Here is a 22,379-nt window from a genome sequence, read left to right as displayed (position 1 = left end):
TCATATTATGGCAAGAACCAATCAGCTAACTAAAGAAAAACGAGTGGCCATCATTACTTTAAGAAATGAAGGTCAGTCAGTCCAGAAAATTGCAAAAACTTTAAATGTGTCCCCAAGTGGAGTCGCAAAAACCATCAAGCGCTACAACGAAACTGGCACACATGAGGACCGACCCAGGAAAGGAAGACCAAGAGTCACCTCTGCTTCTGAGGATAAGTTCATCCGAGTCACCAGCCTCAGAAATCGCAAGTTAACAGCAGCTCAGATCAGAGACCAGATGAATGCCACACAGAGTTCTAGCAGCAGACCCATCTCTAGAACAACTGTTAAGAGGAGACTGCGCGAATCAGGCCTTCATGGTCAAATAGCTGCTAGGAAACCACTGCTAAGGAGAGGCAACAAGCAGAAGAGATTTGTTTGGGCCAAGAAACACAAGGAATGGATATTAGACCAGTGGAAATCTGTGCTTTGGTCTGATGAGTCCAAATTTGAGCTCTTTGGTTCCAACCGCCGTGTCTTTGTGAGACGCAGAAAAGGTGAACGGATGGATTCCACATGCCTGGTTCCCACTGTGAAGCATGGAGGAGGAGGTGTGATGGTGTGGGGGTGTTTTGCTGGTGACACTGTTGGGGATTTATTCAAAATTGAAGGCACACTGAACCAGCATGGCTACCACAGCATCCTGCAGCGACATGCCATCCCATCCGGTTTGCGTTTAGTTGGACGATCATTTATTTTTCAACAGGACAATGACCCCAAACACACCTCCAGGCTGTGTAAGGGCTATTTGACCAAGAAGGAGAGTGATGGAGTGCTGCGGCAGATGACCTGGCCTCCACAGTCACCGGACCTGAACCCAATCGAGATGGTTTGGGGTGAGCTGGACCGCAGAGTGAAGGCAAAGGGGCCAACAAGTGCTAAACACCTCTGGGAACTCCATCAAGACTGTTGGAAAACCATTTCAGGTGACTACCTCTTGAAGCTCATGGAGAGAATGCCAAGAGTGTGCAGAGCAGTAATCAGAGCAAAGGGTGGCTATTTTGAAAAAACTAGAATATAAAACATGTTTTCAGTTATTTCACCTTTTTTTGTTAAGTACATAACTCCACATGTGTTCATTCATAGTTTTGATGCCTTCAGTGAGAATCTACAATGTAAATAGTCATGAAAATAAAGAAAACGCATTGAATGAGAAGGTGTGTCCAAACTTTTGGCCTGTACTGTATGTTACAAGGCTTGTTATTAGATGACTGATCACATTTGGTTTCACATTTAGGCTACATACGTATTTTTTGTTTTAATTATCTTTAATAGATAAGTGTGTCATATGTTTAGATCACGCTGCAAACTCCTAGCCTGGAAATCCAGACCCAAATCTAGAAAGATTTAGGGTCTGGCCAGGAGTAATGTTAATGGCCCATCTCGAGGGGCGGCACCAAGCATGCATTTGAAAATATCACTGCACGCAATTGGATCTGCACCATACGACTAATCAGAACAATACACTGGGTGACTTATCCAGAGCTTAGCTACCAGCGGAGCTAACTGGTAGATTAGACTCTTGCCGTATCCGGTCGGCAAAACAGCAAAAACGTCCTTCTTGCAAAGGAAAGATTCGAGCGCCGTCTTCTGTTCCTCTTTTAGAGAAAAACCCAAGTCTAACTCGTTCATTGTAGCAGCCAAAGCCGTTTCAAACAACTGGTGTTCATCCGTAGCCATCTTGCAATGTTTACTGACTGATTCCGGACTTCATTGTTGCAGCGCTGTTGTCATCTGTTTAGCTCACCTCTGGCCTGCCTATATCGGATACACCGATGTGATTGGTGCAGCTCAGCTCCAAGGGCATAGGTAATGAGCATCATTACTGATTGCCAGAGTGACTCGCTGAGCAAATTCAAATTGTGCTCTAGCGAGAACTCTGGATTTCCAGGGTAGCAAACTCCAGGGCTGAAAAATGAAGCCAACACTGAAGTGCCAAAAACTGCAGTTCTTCTAATGGCCACTTGAGGCTGGCAAGTCAATCCCAAAGACCCCTATGTTAAAATGCCCAACTTTACAGCATACATAAACATGTTTACAGCCTGGTACAAAAAATATTTTCATCTCTATAGTTAATATCAACATTCATGACAACTGTAAGGCAGTGAATTTTTTTTATAACTTGGCCATGTGCATTTTATTTAGGTTCAAACTGCTGTGGCTGCTTCTCAGTCAGATCCACTCATGCCTCCACAGCTTCAGCCTCTCACCCAAATATGGTCACTTCTGGCTCCAAAAACCCAAGAAAGCAACAGCCAAGATGCAGGACTGGAGTCTTCAAAATGTGAGTGTACAAACCAATGGGTGACGTTCCACTGCATTATAGGCCACAGAGTGTAAAGGGTTAACTTAGATGCCACATGACCTCCACTAATAACACCACAGTAAATAATACACCGTTAATAACTGGATATAACTGTAACTTAGTTAGATAATGTAACATAAGGCGGCAAATAACTTACACAGGCTACTAATGCAACCCAATCACCAAAAAAAGGTTGGCATTGTACATTAATGCAAACCAGGGATACATTACATTTGCACATTACAGTGTAGTGGATACATTTAAACTTTACATTCAACAATGAATGGTTTTGGATGGCATGGTGGTATGGTGGTTAGCACTGTCGCCTCACAGCAAGAGGGTTGCCGGTTCGATCCCGGGTGTGGGAGCCCTTCTGTGCGGAGTTTGCATGTTCTCCCCGTGTCAGCATGGGTTCTCTCCGGCTTCCTCCCACAGTCCAAAGACATGCAGGTTAATTGATGACTCTAAATTGTCCGTAGGCGTATGTATCTAACTTGTATGCACTTGTCTACAGTGGGGCAAAAGGACTTTGCAGCTTTAAAAATAGAACATCTAACTGCAGTGAACTGAGTCCCTAGGACAGAAAAAGAGGGAAGAACCAGGAATTTGGAGAGCCTGGACACCTCTCGGTCGTTACCATGCCAACAACCCGAGAGGTGGAGTGTGTGTGTGTGTGTGTGTGTTGTAGTAGGATCACACCAAACACCCAAAATTTGCATCATTGGCTTATTTGCCTTTTTTGAAGTCTCTAAACTTGTGCATGAAATTTGCAGGACGCTGTGTTGCACAAGCCTGTCAGCATTAAGATTCTCCTGATGCTGTACAGCCAAAGTGTGGCCATCATCCAGACGCACTTCCTGGAGATGGTGGTGAAGTTCACCGAGGCATGTGTCTCTTGTTGATGTTGTCAACCCAGAATCAACAGCATTTGGTTTTCCAATGTAGCTTTGACTTCCACAACAGGTACAAAGCACCAAGTGTTTATTTTGGCCATGCTTGATGATGGAAACATGGTGGAATAGACATGACGGAGGTAAGTCCCTCTTTAGATATGAATATGGCATAATAACATGATGACTTGATGAAGTTACAATCTAAAATGGTATGGTGCTTATATGTCGCACTGCCCTGCAAGGGAGACTTTTAGACTTGCTCTAGAAAGATTTTCACCTTGTTGGGTACTGGGGCGGCACGGTGGTACAGTGGTTAGCATTGTCGCCTCATGGCAAGAGGTTCGAATCCAGTGTGGGTTTTCAAATCCCAGGGTATGGGAGCCCCTCTGTGTGGGGTTTACATGTTTTCCCTGTGTCAGTGTGGGTTTCCTCCGGGTACTCCAGCTTCCTCCCACAGTCCAAAGACATGCAGATTAATTGATGACTCTAAATTGTCCGTAGGTGTGAATGTGAGTGTGAATGGTTGCCTGTCTCTATGTGTCAGCCCTGTGATAGTCTGGTGACCTGTCCAGGGTGTACCCTGCCTCTAACCCAATGTCAGCTGGGATAGGCTCCAGCCCCTAAGCTCCCTGTTTACTACTGAACTGACTACAAAAACCATCTGCTCACCTTCAAAGCCCTCCACAACCTAGCCTCCACTTACCTCTCTGGCCTCCTCCAGGAGTACACCCGCCTCCTGCTCCCTGCACTCTTCCTCTGCTGGTCTCCTAACCATTCCCATCTCACGCCTCAGCACCATGGCTGCCAGGACTTTCAACTGCACTGTCCCCAGGCTCCCGACCCCCCACATATTTGACAGTCCAGGGCTCCAGACTGCGCCTAATTGTTCGCCTAATTATAATTGCATTTCATGGAGGAGCGGAAGCAAGTGCGTGCGTGCGTGTGTGCGTGTGTGTGTGTGCCTGTCATGTGTGTCTGGATGCGCACTGCGAGGCAGGGGGCGGGGGGGGCGCAAGTAACCATAGCAACGTGCAGCAGTTTTAGTACGTGTGCACTGTGCGCGGGGTTAGACAGAGAGGGGTCACAGAGCCGGGGTCGAGTAGAAAGTGCTGTGTCGTTTGACCATAAAGTGACGCTATGAAACAAGCTATAGATTCGTTTTTCACAAGAAAAAATAATCCAGAAACTCCTGTCGGTCCTGTGCCAGTTTCCCAAACTTCCGACGACGATAGTTCAGAGGACGAGTCAGCAGGTGATGTCGCAGCACAGAAAAAGCCAAAGCCCTATAATTTCCGACCAGAATGGCTCACTGAATTTACGTGGTTGAGATACTGTAAAGAAAAGAAAGTGACGTCCTGCATGTACTGCCCTCAGTACATGCCTCGCCGACTCCACCACACACTTCAAACATGAAACGCTAGTTAAGCACAACAACAGCATCAGGCATAAATTATGCAGGGACAGATGCAATGATGGCACAAAAGCACCGCTGCACACATCATTTAAGAGGCAGGCAAGTAAAAATAGGTCTGCAGAAGAGGCTGAAATGACAATGAAATTCATTCATTTCAAATGAAATATTTGTTTACTTGTTTTGTTGTGATCGTGCTGTATCGACAGTAAGTTACAAGTTACTGACCACATACTTAATGTTTACATTTGTTAATTTATTATTTGGTGCCTCTGTTGAAGGAAGCCTTTAATTTACCGTAATGGTGTTTTCTTAAGCACTAGCCTACTGCACTTTATTACTGTTTCATTTGAAATAAAGCAGTACATTGCTATTACTGTAAATTCTGTGTTTATTGTTAAATTATCAGTAACGCAGTTAATATAGACAAAATTATGAATATGTTGTGTCGATATGGATAGTGCTCCTAAATTTTGTGCTGGTGTTCCTAAATTTTTCAGTAAGGAGCACTGGTGCTCCTAGTGGAAAAAGTTAGTCTGGAGCCCTGCAGTCTGACAGCATAACGTCCTTCATCTCAAAACCCACCTATTCAAACCACCACCCTGGGTTTTAAAAGTCTTACTGATTTTATCAAAGCAATTAAAGCAGTCAGAATCAAATCAAAACAGTAGAAATAATTTAGACTAAGACCATTTGCTTATTAAATGCTACTAGAAGAGCAACAGTGATTCCAGTTGTTACAGCACAGTTTACAGGTAAGCAGACAGTCATTATACATGGCAAAGTGACAGAGTTGGCATTAAACTTTTAAAAAGATCACCCTTTTCCAGAGGGATACACAGATGAATCATAAATCACAGGAAGTATGAAGTGTCTCAGTGAGGTGTAGCTTCACTGTGAGCCTCCAGGATAGCTTCAGCTCGTTGGCATATATCCTCTGAGTCTGTAAAGCTTGACTGGAAGACTGGAGCACCTTTCTTCTAAAAAATATTCCCTCATTAGGTGTTCAACTGGGCTGAGAGCTGGGGACTGCAAAGGCCAGAGCATACATTACCTGCATACTAATCAAACCATTCAGTGAGTCCTGTGTGGAGGAATCTGCGCTCCTTATGTTCCTTCACTCATTTATTCTGGTTCTGTCTTTAGCTTGTCACCCATGTTAAATATGTCATGTTGATGTGTAGCACCACGCTCAATGAGAAGGGTCTAGCAGCAGAGCTCCAGGCTTGGGCCCACTTCCTCCATTGGACCCTTTCCAGTGCATGGAAAAGAAAGTTTGAGTTTGAACGATGCTGCGCTTTAGCCAATCACAATGGAGGGGGCGTGGCCGTGACATGCAGGTGTCCCCAGGAAATGTGTACCTACAGAAGCAGCAAGCTCCGCGTCCATAGCGACCGCTCCACCCAAAACGCCGTCTCGTCAACGTGAATTTTTTTTTTTTTTCCAGCGGATGTCTTAGTTACAACATGATTGAGTTAACTGGAGTAGTTTCATGTCATATCCGACAACGGGAGGCTTTTAACAGATGATGTCCTGATGTTAGCTTTGCTAACTATCCCTGTCAGCTGCAGCCACTGATGCTTTCTAGACATCGTGATTTCCCATAATTGAATAAATACCACACATAGCAACACAAAACTGCTTTGCTAGCTCAATCATGTTGTAACTAAGATATCCGCTGGAAAAATATTTTATTCACGGACCGTTTATTGAGTTATTACCTTATTTTTATACAGTCTATGTTTATTACAGACACCGCTAACGGCTAACGTTAACAGGTAACGGTTAGCCCAGCTAATCTCTGATAACCATGTTAACGTGCACACGGAAATAGTAACATTTGTTCAATCATTGTGTCTATAGACTTAACAAACATCAGATTAGTCTACACGGTGATATAGTGACGTGGAAAATGTGACATATAGCTAAACTCTGCTGGGTTTCTACCTGAAGTATTTGTAAACAACACGGCGATTCCCTGGGGTCATCCCTATGTTTCCCGGGTTCTATGTTCCCCAGTTAACCCTGCAAAAAAGGTTCTATGTTCCCCACTTACACAAAAAGGGTTCTATGTTTCCTGCTTGGTTGAGCAGTCAACATAGAACCCGGGAAAGACAGAACCTTTTTTTGTGTAAGTGGGGAACATAGAACCTTTTTTGCAGGGTTAAGTGGGGAACATAGAACCCGGGAAACATAGATACGTTCCCGTTACAGTACATGAACTCCCCATCAATCTGTTTGTAAGGAGCCTCTCTTCACCTTGGAGATTGTTTATCTATTTCTGACAACTCAAGCTGTGTCTCTCTATTTCACAAAACACATCAGCTTACAGCTGTATAAATGCAGCCACAGATCAGTGGAAGACCCAGATTAGGAAAAGTGCAATGCAGTAATCACAAGGAAATGGAACTCTTTCACTCACTTCTCATTTCCTTTCCTTTCCCCTATCTCCGCTGTCTTTGTTCTTTACCACCGTGCTGCAATACTGCGTCAGTGTGAATAAATCAATAAAGTGGAAAATAATCAGAAAGATGAGGAAGGTTGAATCAATGTGAGACACACAGAGAGAGACAGGGAAAGGGAAAAAAACAAGAAGCAGAGACACATTAGGTCACACTGAACAACTGCTACTTATCCATAATTTATAACTTTATGAGACAGGAGGATGAAATACCTGAAATGTGGGTATGTCTAAAAGGTTTCACAAGACAGTCTCCTGACAGGTACACAGGTTTGGTTGATTGAAGACTCTAAAAAAAAGACTAGATACAGATTAACTGGAATTTGGATGTGCTTGTTCAGTTAGTACCCTGATAAAATGGGATTAGAAAGATTATTACCATGCTGTTTCTGAGCTGTTCAATACTCTCGCCCTTTTTCCCAATTCAGAATCCTACAACAGAAACCTGCCTTAATACAGTGGAAACCTTTGATCACATCTATCTTGGTCAAACTGATCACTACAAGAGGATTGTTATTATTCATCCAGATTACCAATTTAATTGTAATTTTTATAAATATTATATGAATATAAAATAATGAAACGGAAAGCTTTGCTACCAATATCAGCCCACTTGACAAGGGTGGCTTCAACCACAGGTGCTTTCCCAGTGTGCATTAGTTTTCCATTTCCATCAGCGGCCACAAGGTTACAAGGTAGCCTAGGGAGCGCCAGTTTTTGCTGCTGCATCTTGTTGGCTCATATTTGGCACTCTGTCTTAAGCCTTTAGGAGATTACATTTTCATTGAGAGAAAATAAAATTCTTTCTCCCATCATGATTTCAGTGTGCACAGGATGGAAGCAGATGGATAACTGGGAGGCATAGTATCTGTTTGCCGACCACTCAAAGCGCTTTAACATACAGTACCTGTTCACACACATATTCACACACTGGTGGCTGAGGCTGCCATACAAGGTGCTATGTGCTGCTCAGTAACCATTCAGTCGCTCTCACACACTGATGGAACAGTGACTGGAAGTGGGAACTGCCCATTGGTCCGACAGCCCATTGGTTTGACATCCCATTGTTCCGACCATATTAAACCCATTGTTCCGAAGTCCGTTCCAAAATCATCATGATGCACTGTGGTTAAGGTCTGGTTAGGTTTAGGCACAAAAAACACTTGGTTAGGGTCAGGAAAAGATCATGGTGTGGGTTAAAATGAAAAAGAAAGTGACAAACACATAAGCCGTGAGCCTGCTCCGCCTCAAGCCTTTCCCAGCTGACCCAGAGCCGGTCGCGGTGCACCATACGCCCCCTGCGAGCACCGCTTGCAGTGCAGTCAGACTAATGGGATGTCGAACCAATGGGCTGTCGGACCAATGACATGGACCCCTGGGGTCCATGTCCACCCAACTGGGGGTTCAGTATCTTGCCCAAGGATACTTCGACATGCAGAGTGGAAGAACCATGAAAAGCAGTTGGGGGTTTTTCCCCAAGACATTGCTGCGTTTTCTGCTGGGATAGTGGCACAAAAAGAGGTTGTTTATGACTGTTGTGTTTCCAGCAGGGATTGTGCCACCAGAGTTGGGTATTTAAAGCCAAAGCATGATCTTTTCTGAACCATACCAAGTGATTTTGTGCCTAAACTAACCAGACATTGACCACAGCATGCGGTCACTGTGGTTATAATCTATGTAAATTTCATGATATTACTATCATTTGTATCCTCCAATGGCCAAGATATCACCCCATTATACCCATGGGTAGTTGTGTGCATCTCCAAGGTTAACTTAGTAGAAAAAAACCACTTGTTTGTTTTTTGCATTTTATTTTTATTTTAGAATTCAAGACAGTGTTAACATTTCTTTGAAAAAAATATAAAAAATGCTGCACAGGACTAACTGCCACGAATCATATCCAACTGTAACCAGGTTGCTTTTACAAAACAGTTACACAAAGTTTATAGAAAATATTAGTTACACATCACAGAATAAACTATTCAACTAGTTATCACTACTATAATCACCATTACCATCAGTGATGATCACTGACTGATTGTTCACCAAAACACTATTTTTATTTGTTAGACAGTTCCAACATTACACAGTTTATTGTCACTTTAGCATCTGTTTCATCTGATTGAACATTTCTAGAGAGCAAAACTACGACAATGACATAACACAACCCAAAGCTAAATATGCTCCATTATCACAAACTGAACTCACAAATAATCAGATAATCTGTTCCCTCCACTGAGGATTTACATGAGCAGATGGTCTGTGTGACTTTGAGGGACATTTATAATGAAGTGTGGCTCTCATGCACTATTAATAGGTCTGATTTAATTTTTACAAAGTTCAGATTGCCAAGTTTAAATTGTCACTTCACTATTGCAGTCTAGACGCCACGTGGCCCCATTTGTAAAACAGCTCATATTAACAAAGTGTTTTATGTTTTATGACCAAATCTTGACTCCGCTTTTACTTTGTACTTCAAAAAACATCTTTATAACGGTTGTTTTCAGATTGTGAACTCACGCCATCGTGTAACAAAAATGAGCTTTACATTTTTTTTATACAATTTCCAATCAACCCTCAAAAAACTTGACAAAGAACGAGCAGACGGAGTGCCATCCCTCGCTGCAGTAACTCTGCACCGGCTCCATGTCGTTCACCAACCCTTCATCATCAAACCCAGTCCTCTCCTCCTCCTCCTTCTTCTTCTTCTCCTCTTCCTCCTCCTCCTCCTTCTTCTTCTTCCTCTCTGACTTCCCTCCGTCTGAGTTCTTACTGGCTGGTGCTACTCTCTTCTTCCCTCCTTCCTTTCCTCCCTTCTTTTCCTCCTCTCCACTGCGTTGGGCGAGCTTCATGTGGGCCTCGGCCGGAGCCTTCTTGCAGGTTTTGGCCTTCAGGACTTTCTCTCCGTCACAGGCGTTCTGCCTCTTCTTCAGCTTCCCCACCAGCTGCTTCCAGTACTGGCTGGACTTCACCCCATAGGCCTGGCAAAGGTCTGGTTTACCGGCGTAACGGCACCAATACCTGGAGAAAAAGCAGAAACAAAATCAAGGAGAATAGAGAAGTCAAGAAAAAGTCAAAGTACATTCAAGGACTGAAACTTCTCTTCCAATTTATTCCCCTTTCTCTGTCTGTTTATGACTTCTGTCATTAATTCACAACTAAGCAGTTCCTGATAATGAAGAATTTGACATTTCTTAATGAAGGAAACTAATGAGTCTTTTTTTAAAATGACTTTCAGACAAATCACCCAGGACTTTGTGTCAGACATTTCCCAACTTTAATAGCACACCTATGTCTTGGCAAAAGTAATCACCTTTTTGCATATTGAAAAAGGTTATCAATAATCTGAGCTCAGTAATTCCCATTTAAAAAGTTTTTTAGGGCAGCATGTCTATGAGGGAGACAGTTTTATGTCTCATCTGGTGTGTGCTGTGGGCATTAAATGCTACGACTCTTTCGGGATCTCAACACATCTGTTCTGTAATGTAATTAGGAAAAACATCCTCTAATCGTAAAAGGCCATATGGAGAGTAGGGTAGTTGTTCTGTAATTAACAGTTCTGCCATGGCTCATATTCAAACTTATAAGACTTAGTTACTTTGTTGGTTTTAGGGCCGGTACACGTGGCATTTTTTGCACCTCAAATCCATTATTGTCACTGTAGACACTCAGAGGGCTTGCTCAAAAGTGACAGCAATGACTTCACAGTAAGCGAGCATTGCCAAGCTCCTGTTTTTCGAGGCTGTGCCCCGTAAACCCAGTCTCACTCCAAAGTTGCCAAATACCGGCGCTTGGGCAGTGACTTCTGGCATCAGACACCAATGAAAAAAGTGTCCTTTCACATTGGCATGATACGCAGCCAGTTGCCGTTATTGTGCCTAGCAACATCAGGGGGAAACGTGGCCAGACAACAACATAAGCTGAGGGGGCGAAAGTTTGAGTTGTGGTGCATGGGTCCAACAACCACTGACTTTCAGCTGGGAGGCCAATGTTTGTTTCCTGTGCGATTGTAAAGCCAACCCGTTTTTTTGTTTTGTGTTGGGATTTTTTAAACCCAACCACATTTTTTTGTTGCCTAACCCAATCACATGTGTGTGTTGGCTAAATGTAACCATGTGCATTTGTTGTTGAAGGAAAAAAAACATCAACTCACTGTCTTTTACCGACGTAGTGTAAAACAGACAGTGCGGGGTACAGGCAGAAGTTAACATGGCGTCCGAGAACATCAGCAACCAAAGCCCTGAGTACCTGACACTTCATATCTTGACATGAAAAGACCACGACCAAATGTCGATATGTGACGAGATGGGAGTGAGAATGTGTTGGCCCTGAAAAAGGAGAAGTTTTACTTTTGGAATGCAGCAATGCAAACTACATGCCACTTGACAAGGAAAAACCAGTCACCAGTAGATATCTTTCCTTTCTTCTGTTAATATTAGTCCGTGGTAAATATGAAGGAGAGTTTTATCAGTTCATTGCAGGGCTACCCAGAGTGTTACATCTGTCCAACAGACAAAGTTTTAAGCCTAATACACACCTAAAAGAAACAACAACCGGAAGACGACAAGCTCTGTCATTGAGATTTCTGTTAAGTAGGCTATGATACAGTAGCTATGTTTCCATCCAAAAGTGATTTGAATCATTGGGAAATGCGCATTAGAAGAAATATGAATCCTGTGTGTTTCCATTAAATGTACGGACTTTGGTGAAAACTATGAACTTGCGCAAGTTTTCCGCAGAATTAGAAACAAAACAAGTCTCACATTCTTCTTCTTCTTCTACGTTTTCTGGTGGTTGGCAACCAGCTTGTAAATGCATTACCGCCTTCCTGACCCGGATTGTGGATATCACCATGGAGAGAGGTGTGCTACGTCAGACTTAATTCGAACATAACTGTTTCCATCCCCCATTTTGCGAATCAACATTTTTTCGAATCAACCAAAACCCAGCTAAAGCAAGCATATTTTAGTTTGTGTGAATCAGAGGATTTTAATTCGAATTTTGGCGTTTCCATCATAATTTTCCAATGCGATACTTCTAGATGGATCTAAACAGGCTGATGGAAACATGGCTAGTGTTGGTAATGTTTGCTTAGCACCGTCAGGAGCAACCTGCCTCTGCTTCCTTGAAAGTTGGCACAAGAATCGCACCCAGTGCTCAACCTCATATTTTCCAGGCAGTGAAAGACGCGACATGTGTCCCGGCCCATAGTCTTGAGTCTAAAGTTGGGGCATCACTGTAAACAAGCCACTTTATAGTGTGTGTGTGTGAAAAGACCTGGTGACTAGGTAAATGATAATCGATGACTACATTTGCATTGTTTCTTTATGTTGAAATTTGTACAAAAAAAAAAAGAAAAGGGTAATCAATCCAAGTGAAGTGGTGGATGGATAGATAAGGACAAAATGGAGAATAAACTCCCAACACATAATCTTTCCTGTTTATTTTAGTCTGTGTCTTCCCTTTGCCTTGAGGCCCCTTTATTGCCATTTTCCATCCATCCACCAGGTGCCCTCTGACTTTACCTTCTTTCCCCATCACCTGACTGCTTCACTCGTCTTCTCACCTGATGCCACTCCTCTAATCAGTTGTGCAGTTCACCTGCTCAGCTGTCCCTACTTTCCTCATTAGTCCTCCAGATATTTATCCAGCCCAGTTTCACTCACCCCCTGTCAGTTTGTAGTTGCTTTATTGGTGTCCTGCTTTTTGCTTTTGTGTTCAAGCATCTGTTATCTTTGTGTCTATATGGGCCTGTATCTACCTACCTGTGCCTGCCTGTCTCTCACCAGTAAAATTACTGAAGTCATCTTGCAGCCTCCTCAGTCTGCATTTGGGTCCTATCCCCATTGTCTGGTATAACCAGCTTTGACAAAGTGTTATTGTAACCTACCCACAAGTGGGATGTGAGCCCTGGTCTCTGTTTGAGTTTTTCTGAAGAGGACACAACTAGAATCATTAAACATTACACACTGTGTGCTTTTATCCCTTCTAGTGGTGCCAGACTTGAAGAGACTGTCTTACTTGGTCCAGTCCATAAATATGTATCATAAATCTTTCCCATCAGGGGTTTGTCCAGAATTAAACTACTCAGCAGAGGAGTGATTTAAATAATAAGCTCCAGTTTTGAGTGTCCTTCTCGATAAGTGAACCCCTGACTTATTTAAATGACTGAAAATGACTTGAAATGAAATTGACACTTTGGTCAGGTTTAGGTGACATGAATTTATGGGCACTAAAGGTGAATTATATTAATGTGTGTAACATCCACTAGCAAGATGTTGCACTCTTCGACCTTCAGTGAATCAGGTGAGGTATTAATGTTAGTGTTTCCCTTACCTCTGCTGGTCTCCCAGTGTTTCAGTGGTGCAGTTCACCAGCAGGCTCACCATGCCCTCACCAGACGTCTGCCAAATGCAGCGATGGCCCTCCTTGGTGGTCAGCTCCCCAGAGCCGGGCACCGAGCGATTTCTAGCCCTCTTGGCAGGTGGGGAGGATGTTGGTGGCTGGCGGGGTTTTTCAGGTTTCCCTTCACCAGACTGCCGCTTGGCCTCGGTGAGGATGGGGAGGCAGAGGAGGAGGAGGAAGAGGAAACTGCGCGTCAGGACACTCATGGTGGCTGGGAAGAGACATTTGGACACAGAAATAAGAAAGTCAGTTTACTTCCTGAACCCCTTGTTCAGTGGTTTGTCCTCATCTTGATCTTAGCTTTCATTTTGTGGCGGAGAAAATCCTGCTGAACACTAACTGCCTAGCTGGTGAAGAAAGTGGAAAATCAAGCAGCTAAAGATTCAGATGTTTTTCTCTGGAGCCGGTAGAGACCACAAACAGAGATAAAAGAGGGTGAATGTCGGACTTGCATTCATCAGGTGGACACAGACACAACTTCTATGGGAGGAACTTGTTGCTCTGTACCTGCTGGATGTGTAAAGCTAAAAATGTGTTTCTGTGAGTTCCTTTGGTGACTCATTTATGCTCAGTGTTAGATATGTGTACTGACATGGATAGAGCCTTTTGTTTTTACTCTGTTCATGTTGTTTGTATTTGTCCATGTTTTCTGAAAGCTTAATGACACAGACAGAATGGAGCAGTACCAGCAGGAATTATGGGGGGCAGTGTATTGTAGTTCAAGCTGGACACAATACAGACATTTTATAAATAGTAAAATGGAACAAATCAGTAATATTTTGAGATTAATTCTCTGTTCACATGTTGCAATGTATTTAATGGCCTCACAGACCACCTCCGTCTACAACGCTGCCTCTGTTAAAGGTACATTATCATGATCTTTTCCATAGTCGCCATGTTTGTTGTTGTCAGAACCTTTTGAGTCTGCCTTCTAGTGCCATCTAGTGAATGTATCTGCCAACATGAAGAATGCATGGAGATATGTGGGCAGTGATGGTTACAACATTTGAAATGAACAGATCTATATTTGTACATAAAGGGAGTAAATATGAGCCCTTTTTAGAATTTTTTTTTTTGGTCAAATATGGCTAATTGCATCATAAAGACAGCTGAATCCATTCTGGGGGTGTCATGACTTTCTGTACCAAATTTCATGGTAATCCATTCAATAGTCGTCAAGACATTTAACTCAAAACCACCAATGTCAACCTCATGTTGGTGCAAGAGGAAAAGTCGTGGGGTCACCAAAGTTATCACCTTTATTCCTCTGAGGAATCAGGCCAAGCTCTCAAAACAATGGATCCTACATTTTCAACAAGTCCTCCAAACCATATGACCACATAAATCATTTGTTCCCACCCTCTACTATGACCTACAGGAACATTTCCTAGTGTCCCTACCGGTTGCAGGAGATCAGCACATCTTCATACCTAAACGACAGAATGTGTTGTACATGACCTTTAATGGTTTTGTTATGTAACTGTCAGAGATGCAGCTAAACTACTTGATTAGGGTAAGAGAAAAAGATCCCAGTTTGGGTTAAAAAAGGTACATTTGTAATGTAACTTAACTAACGTGCGCCAGTTAACTATGTTACTTAAAACAACAGCTATGACTTTGGGTTACACACAAAACGCAGAACAGCAGTCTTCTGGGTCAAAGTCCTGTGTTTGTTTGACCTATCCATCCACCCCGACCTCCTTTCAGTATGTTCTCACACCAACTCATCAAACAACTTTCTGCAGTTGACGCTCTGGAACGCCATGTCCGCTTATGCATATTACATCTGTTGTCTCTTCTGTTTTCACAAGAAATGAAAAGTTTCTGCTTGTTAGATGCATACAGTCTTTTTCAAAGTAAATTTAAGACTTTGGTAAAACATCTCATATTTGTGTTTATTTTATTGTGCAGCAAAATAACCCGTGTGAGGTTTAGATAGAAGCGTCGTGACTTGGCTCAATACTTAGACAGGAAGCGAACAGCGGGCTCCCAGGTGAAAGTCCTGGGTTTGTTGGACCCATCCACCTCCCCTCCAACCTGTCTTATAGGGACCTTCCAGATCCTTATTTGATGTTGTTACCAGCTGCACTTCAAACAGATGCTGTCCGGCAGCATTATAAACTGACAGCGGTGTATCATACTGCACCGAAAAGGTGCCTTTTTGCTTCAGTGTCTGATGCTGAAATCACTGACAAAGCAACAGATGGACAGGTTGAGAATGAGAACAGGCTGCCCTTCTAAACAGACTTAGCCTCTCTTTATACTACGTCACCTGACTTCTGCCTTTTTGCTTTCGTCATACAGCCTCCAGAGGTCACTGCCTTACAATAGCGTCAACATGGGTCAATAATAAGCTGCTTGTATGGTCATATTTTGGAGGACAGTATTCACATTTCCAACAATGCAACTCCATTGAGTCTTTGTTAGACCCTTCATGCAACAGAGCACATTATACAACTGTTTCACCAGCTAGAAATACTTAATTCTTCAAAAGATATCTTTGATAAGAGCCACAATGAAAATATATTGACACTTGCAACTAGCAGTTTCAATGCTAGAACATGTGATTGGAAGAAACTTCACATGTCAAACTGAATGGGTTCAACATTGCCAATCTATAACAAGAGAGAAGCCTTCCTCATCAGTATCCCAGAGGGCCAGAATGTCAAAGAGTGACACGATACGAGTGTTAAATGTTAAAAAAAATGGACAATAGACAGAGAGCGGGGGTGTGAGTCTGTCAGCAGCTTATTGAAAATCAGCCAAGCGTCAACAACATTCTCCCAGGAAGAGTCCAGACCGGATATGCAGCTATCAAACAACAAGTGAGGGGAGGAGAGGATAACTGATGAACTCAGAGTTAATAACAGGTTTTGTCTAAAGATATGAATAATAAGAAAATACAGCTAAAGAAGGACAATGTTGTTGTCTTAAATTGGGAAGTCAAACACGCATCAACATAAGATTTAGTGCTTAACGTTAATGCTCTGCAGTGTCAAAACTGACGAACTGATAGTAACATCAGCTCATATCAGAGAGAAGAGGCATTATTAAGCGCCTATTTATTAGAATTCTAATGTGAAAATTAAGCCAATAAATGAATAAGACGATCCAAGTGGATCTAAATGTTCAGACTGTCCTTTGTCTCCTTTGTTTTGCCTGCAGTCTGTCTCCCAGGTTAGCTGTTGTGTGTTTAATGAACTGTGTTTGCAATCAGCACTCTAAACAATTAGAGTCTGGATTAATGAGAGTAAAAGCATTCATATCTTGTGTAGCGCTGTGCCCCTGGGTCAGCGTATAAACACTGAACAGGTTGCTTCCCTCTACCTCCATACCGTTAACTATGTGATACAATGGGGGCAAAAAAAAAACAGGATGCGCATTGCCATAATTAATCCCATTAATAATGTTTGTGCGTTTGTGTTGTAATGAGGTGGAAAATTAACTCAAAAGGACATTATGCTCCAGAGCTCCATGATGTTTTTGTTTCAGCTGAAGCCAAAGTGCTCCGTGAACAAACAAATGGATTTTACAATCAGGCACATTAGTATCATTACTATTCTGTTATCAACACTATCTTTCACATCGGGAACCAAAAAAACAAACACAAAGAGACTGTAGTGCTCCTTGTCCTGACCCCTCTGGGCTTTTATTAAGCCTGCAGTGGATAGACCAAGGCAGCTGCTGCTATTTGAGTTTGAGTTCCCATTGTGCTCAGACACTGCATGATAAAAATTACATGGTGAGATATTGTGAATTATACCTTTGCCTCCAGGAACACTCACATCTAACTGTGGAGCAGTGCTGCTGGAGTGACAGTCCGCCACTTTTTTCTTCCAAGTGAGGACATAAAATACTTGCAGTGAGCATAATCCAGCTGAAATTCATATATATTTTTTAAGCACTTGAAAATCCAATCATCACCAAAAGTTCAGCCAATAAAACTGAATGAAACAGTCAAAGTTGTCACACTAATATTCAAGGTCGTGATGTTAGCTCATGCACTGAGTATCATGCAAGAAATCTTTTCACCTCAAAAGCTGCAGGTTGCCTTTCAGCAGCACACTGAATTAAATTATTTTAAATTAAATTATTTTGTTCTATGTTTGTAATGCTTTTGCAAAGACACAATTCAAAGCCAGTCTGTTAAACTTGGCCAGCTCGTGCTGCATCCACAGTGAAATGTTATGTTTTCATAGCATTAGATGAGCTTGACCTCTGCCTGCACTGAAACGTTTCAGATGCAGCTTCATTTGCTCGGTACAAAGTAAACAAAATCCTTCAATGGTGTAACCACGCTAGTTACAACCTACAACACCCATGGTATTGGCAAGGGGGCTCTTCACGTGCTGCAGTTTTTGCACCCTCAAATGAATTGTTTTTAATTTAGACGCGCAGCAGGTGCGTTCAAACACCGGTGTGACAATGTCTGAGTTAAACAGAGTTCAACTTTTGGAACGCAGCAGTGCACACCGCATGTCACGTGACGAGGAACAACCAATCACAGCCAACAGATATCTTTCCCTGTAAATATTAGTCTGTGATAAATATGGAGAAGAAGTTGATCATTTTAGTGCAGCGCTGGCAGAGCTTTACGTCTGTCCAGCAGTCAATAGCCCGAGCTCCTGGAAGAAGATCAGCTCTGCACTCAGGATTCCAGGTGAATAGGCTATGATACGGTGCTTGTTAGGGTGCTTAGCAACCTCAGACGCAAACTGCTGCCAAGCCGTTGAAAACTGGCACAGAAAAGGCACAAGAGTAGTACCCATTGCTTGACCCTGCATTTTCCAGGCGATTAAAGACACTGAATGTGTGTGAGTGGTAATACTGCTTAACTAACTACTGCATAGCCTAACATTCTCAACATGATGAGGTTAACCATGCACAGGCGCCAAAGGTATGCTCCAAAAACAAATAGTACTACACCCCTGGCTGAAGGGTGAACATTCTGTAAAACTGTCTACACTGACTGGACATCAGCAGCCCAGCAGTAGCCTCACTTCTCTTTCAGTGTCTACAGAGCGATAATCATGTTGGACTCTCTCTGCCAGATGTGTAAAATAAGCAGCTACTACAGATGTATTGATTAGAGGAGCATCATGGCAACTTGCCAACAAACCACCATTTGTAATCAAAAAATATCTGCCATGAAACTGCACCAGCTTAGGGCAACAAAAAACGTAAATCTTGGGTGCATCGGTACAACAGACAAGACAGAGGAGAACAGAAAAAATACCCGCACACCAATTAAACTGCCCTGGTGGGCCACAAAAAAGATTCACAGGCTGAGATTGATGCCAAAAATGTATTCAAAACATCCATGCAATATATAATTCTCAATAGACAGGTCATTGTGGTTTGGGAGTCAGGCTGATCTCATCTAATTAGTGGCTCCAGCTGACTAATTCATCACACCTGGTAGGAATCTGTCTGTGTCTCTATATGTTCTGTGAAGCACACGTCAGCAGCACTGATGATAGTCAAGGACTGAAACATTTGCTGCTGTTTTTTTATCACTTTTTATGATTATTATTTGCACTTTGAGCACTCTTCTTTTTATGCACAGATGGTTTGAATAAAATGACATTTTTTGCCATCCCAAACCCTGACCGACACAGTGCCATTTCCAGCTGGCTGAGCACGGTTTCCACTCCATTTCGATACGGCACACAAAAAGACACATTCCACTTGAACTGGTTTAAACCAACGGTGTCTGTGGCAACATAAACAAAACAAACTAATATTCACATTTCACACATTTAGTTGTGACTTAATCCAATTTGAAAAAGGTCTGTGTAAAGTTTACCACAGCATCTCCACCAGCTGCTGCTGTTTATCGGTAACGCCTGCATCGTAGGTGTCCCATTATACTGTCTGTTACAAGAAATTAACACATGCAAGCCAATCAGAACTGAGAATTCTCAGAAGCCATATTACAGAAGATGCCATTTTGAATGGTGGTAACTGAGGCATGTACTGTTGGAAATTGTGTGCATCTGTAATGTGCTTTGTCCTTCCACAACGGTTCATTGTGTGTCTTACTATATAAGTCAAAGAGGAGTCAATGTTTGAGTTACAACCTAAATTCAGCTGTCTGCATAATTCATATTTACACAGATATTCTACTGAACCTTGTTAGGTGACATTTTTTGTATATTTGCGTGTTTTTCTTAGTTTATATAATTAAATTTTGCATCAAAGCCTGAACTGATCTGATGTCCAATAGCAAAAGACCTCAGAGGTCTGAGCTGAATGTCAAGACTCAAAGCATTGGTATGAATTTGGCTAAATTAATTACAAAGACTGAAAAATGAACTCAATTTCTCAAAGTGTCTCATCTTGAAACAAGAAATGACGGAAGCTAAAAACTTTGAAAATCTTTATATATGCAGCATTATATATAAAAGTGTCCCTATTTTCCTCTCAAATTTGGTATGTTATTTTTTTCTAACTTTCACAGGTTCATGTTCATCTTGACATTAGAAAAAAGTCTCAACAAAAACAGTTCTATTTTGCAGTATAAGTCAGCTCTCCACTGCAGCAGAGTTTCTAGGAGATGAAAAACAAAGACACACAGCACCAAAACAAAAATAATCCCCTTTCCAAGCACACCCCCCACCACACACACACACACATACACACACCTCCAAATACACCCCTCATCAATAAGTCATGACACAAAGCAAATCCTTCTTCGTCGCCTCTCACGCTCTAATATTTGGTTTGACAGTTTTAGAAAGAAGCAGAAATGCAGAGTAGTTAAGTGTTCAGGGTTTGTTGTTTAGTGTGAGCAGAGGCCCGGTGTTCTTACCATGTGACGCTCCACGGCTCTGAGTCGCTGTGGGAATGAGGGGACCACGAACACTTGGATAAAAGAGGGGAGAAGACGGGGATAAAGGAGGTGGAGGAGGAGGAGGAGGAGGAGGAGGAGGGAGGAGGGGGTTTGGGGAATAAGGAGGACTATACCAAGAACTGCCCACCAAAAAACCTCAGGGACGCCTCCCACATTTACCCCTTCTGACAAAACCGTGTGTGTGTGTGTGTGTGTGTGTGTGTGTGTGTGTGTGTGTGTGTGTGTGTGGGATCAGGACAATGGACACACTTGCCAAGGTTTCTCACTCACTGTGGGACAGTGACGACACCTCAAGGGTTGCTTCAGTGTCATTCAGCTCACGCGCTTTTTTTTTTTACTGTTACTGTATAAATACGTTAACTGCAGCATCTTGGTTTTTTTACATTATTTATTAAGTAGACTTTTCAAATTAAGACTTTATTGGGAAATAATGAACGCTGTCTGGTTCGTTAGAGTCCAAGCACTCCCAGTGGCACAAGGTTAAACACATTCATCACTGCATGAAAAAGTCCAGTGTTGAGTTTGCCAATAGAAAGCACTCAGCTGTAAATAAGCAGCCAGACAAAACAGACATTAAAAATTTAAAACCACAAGAATCACATCAGCAGCTCAATGTGGCTCCAAGACACAATCAAAGGGAAGGGAAAGCAGAAGGTGATTTCAACGTCCATGATGCCAAAAAAAATGCTTTTGACGCAGCAGGCAACACAATATCACAACATTTTGTGAATTAGGCATTGACAGTTTTAACTCTCCTTCAAAGGTCGACCCCATCTATGTTCTTCTCCTGTTTTTTCAGATGTAATTGTCCACTCAGCAGATTGTAAAAAGCAGTGATGTACACTGAAGTGCTACTTATAGTAATAACTAGAAAAGTGCACTTATTGGAGCACAGATCCGGTGGCGTTGTCCCTCCTGGCTCCTTTACAGTCAAGATTGTGTTGAGAATAACATAAATAGCGATAAATATATCTAATGCCTAATTTGAGTTGATCGTAATATATGAGGTATGGAATTATTCTGCAGATGCTCTGGTTCAAGATCAGGCCAAACTTTTGAATGAATGTCAGTTTTTGAGCCATGATGAAATGCCAAAAAATGTGTCCTACAACAGATGGTAAGGCTTGTTGTTTTTAGCCAAGCAGTTACAAAATGTTATCTCCTTCTTGCCTGTTAAAGGTGTTGTCAATGACAGTATTAACTGGCAATAAAACAGTTTGCTCAACATTTGTGAATCACTGCAACCACGAGAGATCCTTGAGCCTACACTCATAAATGTGCACACAACATATTAGGATTATTGGTCCATTAGTTTGTGTGATTAGCTGCAGACAGATAGATAGACACAACCAGTTAAAACACATTCTCACGCTGACCTTGTCACATAACGACATTTGGTCATGGAATTTTCATGTAGTGATTTGACATACAAGGTACCCTGAGTGTGTTGGTTGTTGACATTCTGGTATGCTGTGTCAAGTTCGGCCTGTTACATGCATTGTCTGTTTTCAAAATACACTTTCATTTTCACAGTTTGCATACCGTCTCTTTCAAAATAAACGCACTACGTCAGTATAACACCGCAAATTGATGTTTGTTTCCTTCAACAACAAACGCACGTGGTTACATTCAGCCAACACACGATTGGGTTTAGGAAAAAAGACCAGGGTTTGGCTTTACAGTCTTTCAGAAAGCAAACACTGGACTCCCTGGGGAAAGTTGTTGGTTGTTGGACCCATCCACCACCCCTCCCGCCTGATTTCGCCGGACTTTCACCCTCTTAACTTATGTCTATGTCCCACCACATTTCCCCCTGATGCCGCCTGGCACCGTTAAACAATAACAGCGACCGGCCACGTATCGTGCCAACATGAAAGCATGAAGGCATCTGTGTTTGATGACTTTGGAGCGAGACCTGGTTGCCGGACCATGTCTGGTGGAGATAAGAAATATTTCGAAGAGGAGTTGTATAAGGTGCTTATCCATAGTCCGTTTATTACACACAGTAGATG

At 42.4% G+C, this 22,379-nt stretch overlaps 1 protein-coding gene across 1 annotated transcript; it reads right to left on the bottom strand.

The window, feature by feature from the left end:
* Positions 1 to 8,948: 8,948 nt before the first annotated feature.
* On the bottom strand, positions 8,949 to 20,407 carry fgfbp3 (fibroblast growth factor binding protein 3). The gene is made up of 3 exons (XM_049600767.1): positions 20,326 to 20,407; positions 13,446 to 13,725; positions 8,949 to 10,130 (listed from the first exon to the last, which is right to left on the bottom strand). Exons 2-3 carry the CDS (start codon positions 13,718 to 13,720, stop codon positions 9,680 to 9,682), a joined length of 726 nt encoding a protein of 241 aa, XP_049456724.1. The 5' UTR covers positions 13,721 to 13,725; positions 20,326 to 20,407; the 3' UTR covers positions 8,949 to 9,679.
* Between the last annotated feature and the right edge of the window lie 1,972 nt (positions 20,408 to 22,379).

The sequence above is a fragment of the Epinephelus fuscoguttatus genome, linkage group LG16, assembly GCF_011397635.1.
Source record: "Epinephelus fuscoguttatus linkage group LG16, E.fuscoguttatus.final_Chr_v1".
Taxonomy (NCBI): Eukaryota; Metazoa; Chordata; class Actinopteri; order Perciformes; family Serranidae; genus Epinephelus; species Epinephelus fuscoguttatus.
Note: the sequence above shows the minus strand (reverse complement) of the source record. Positions and strands in the feature narration are given on the sequence as shown.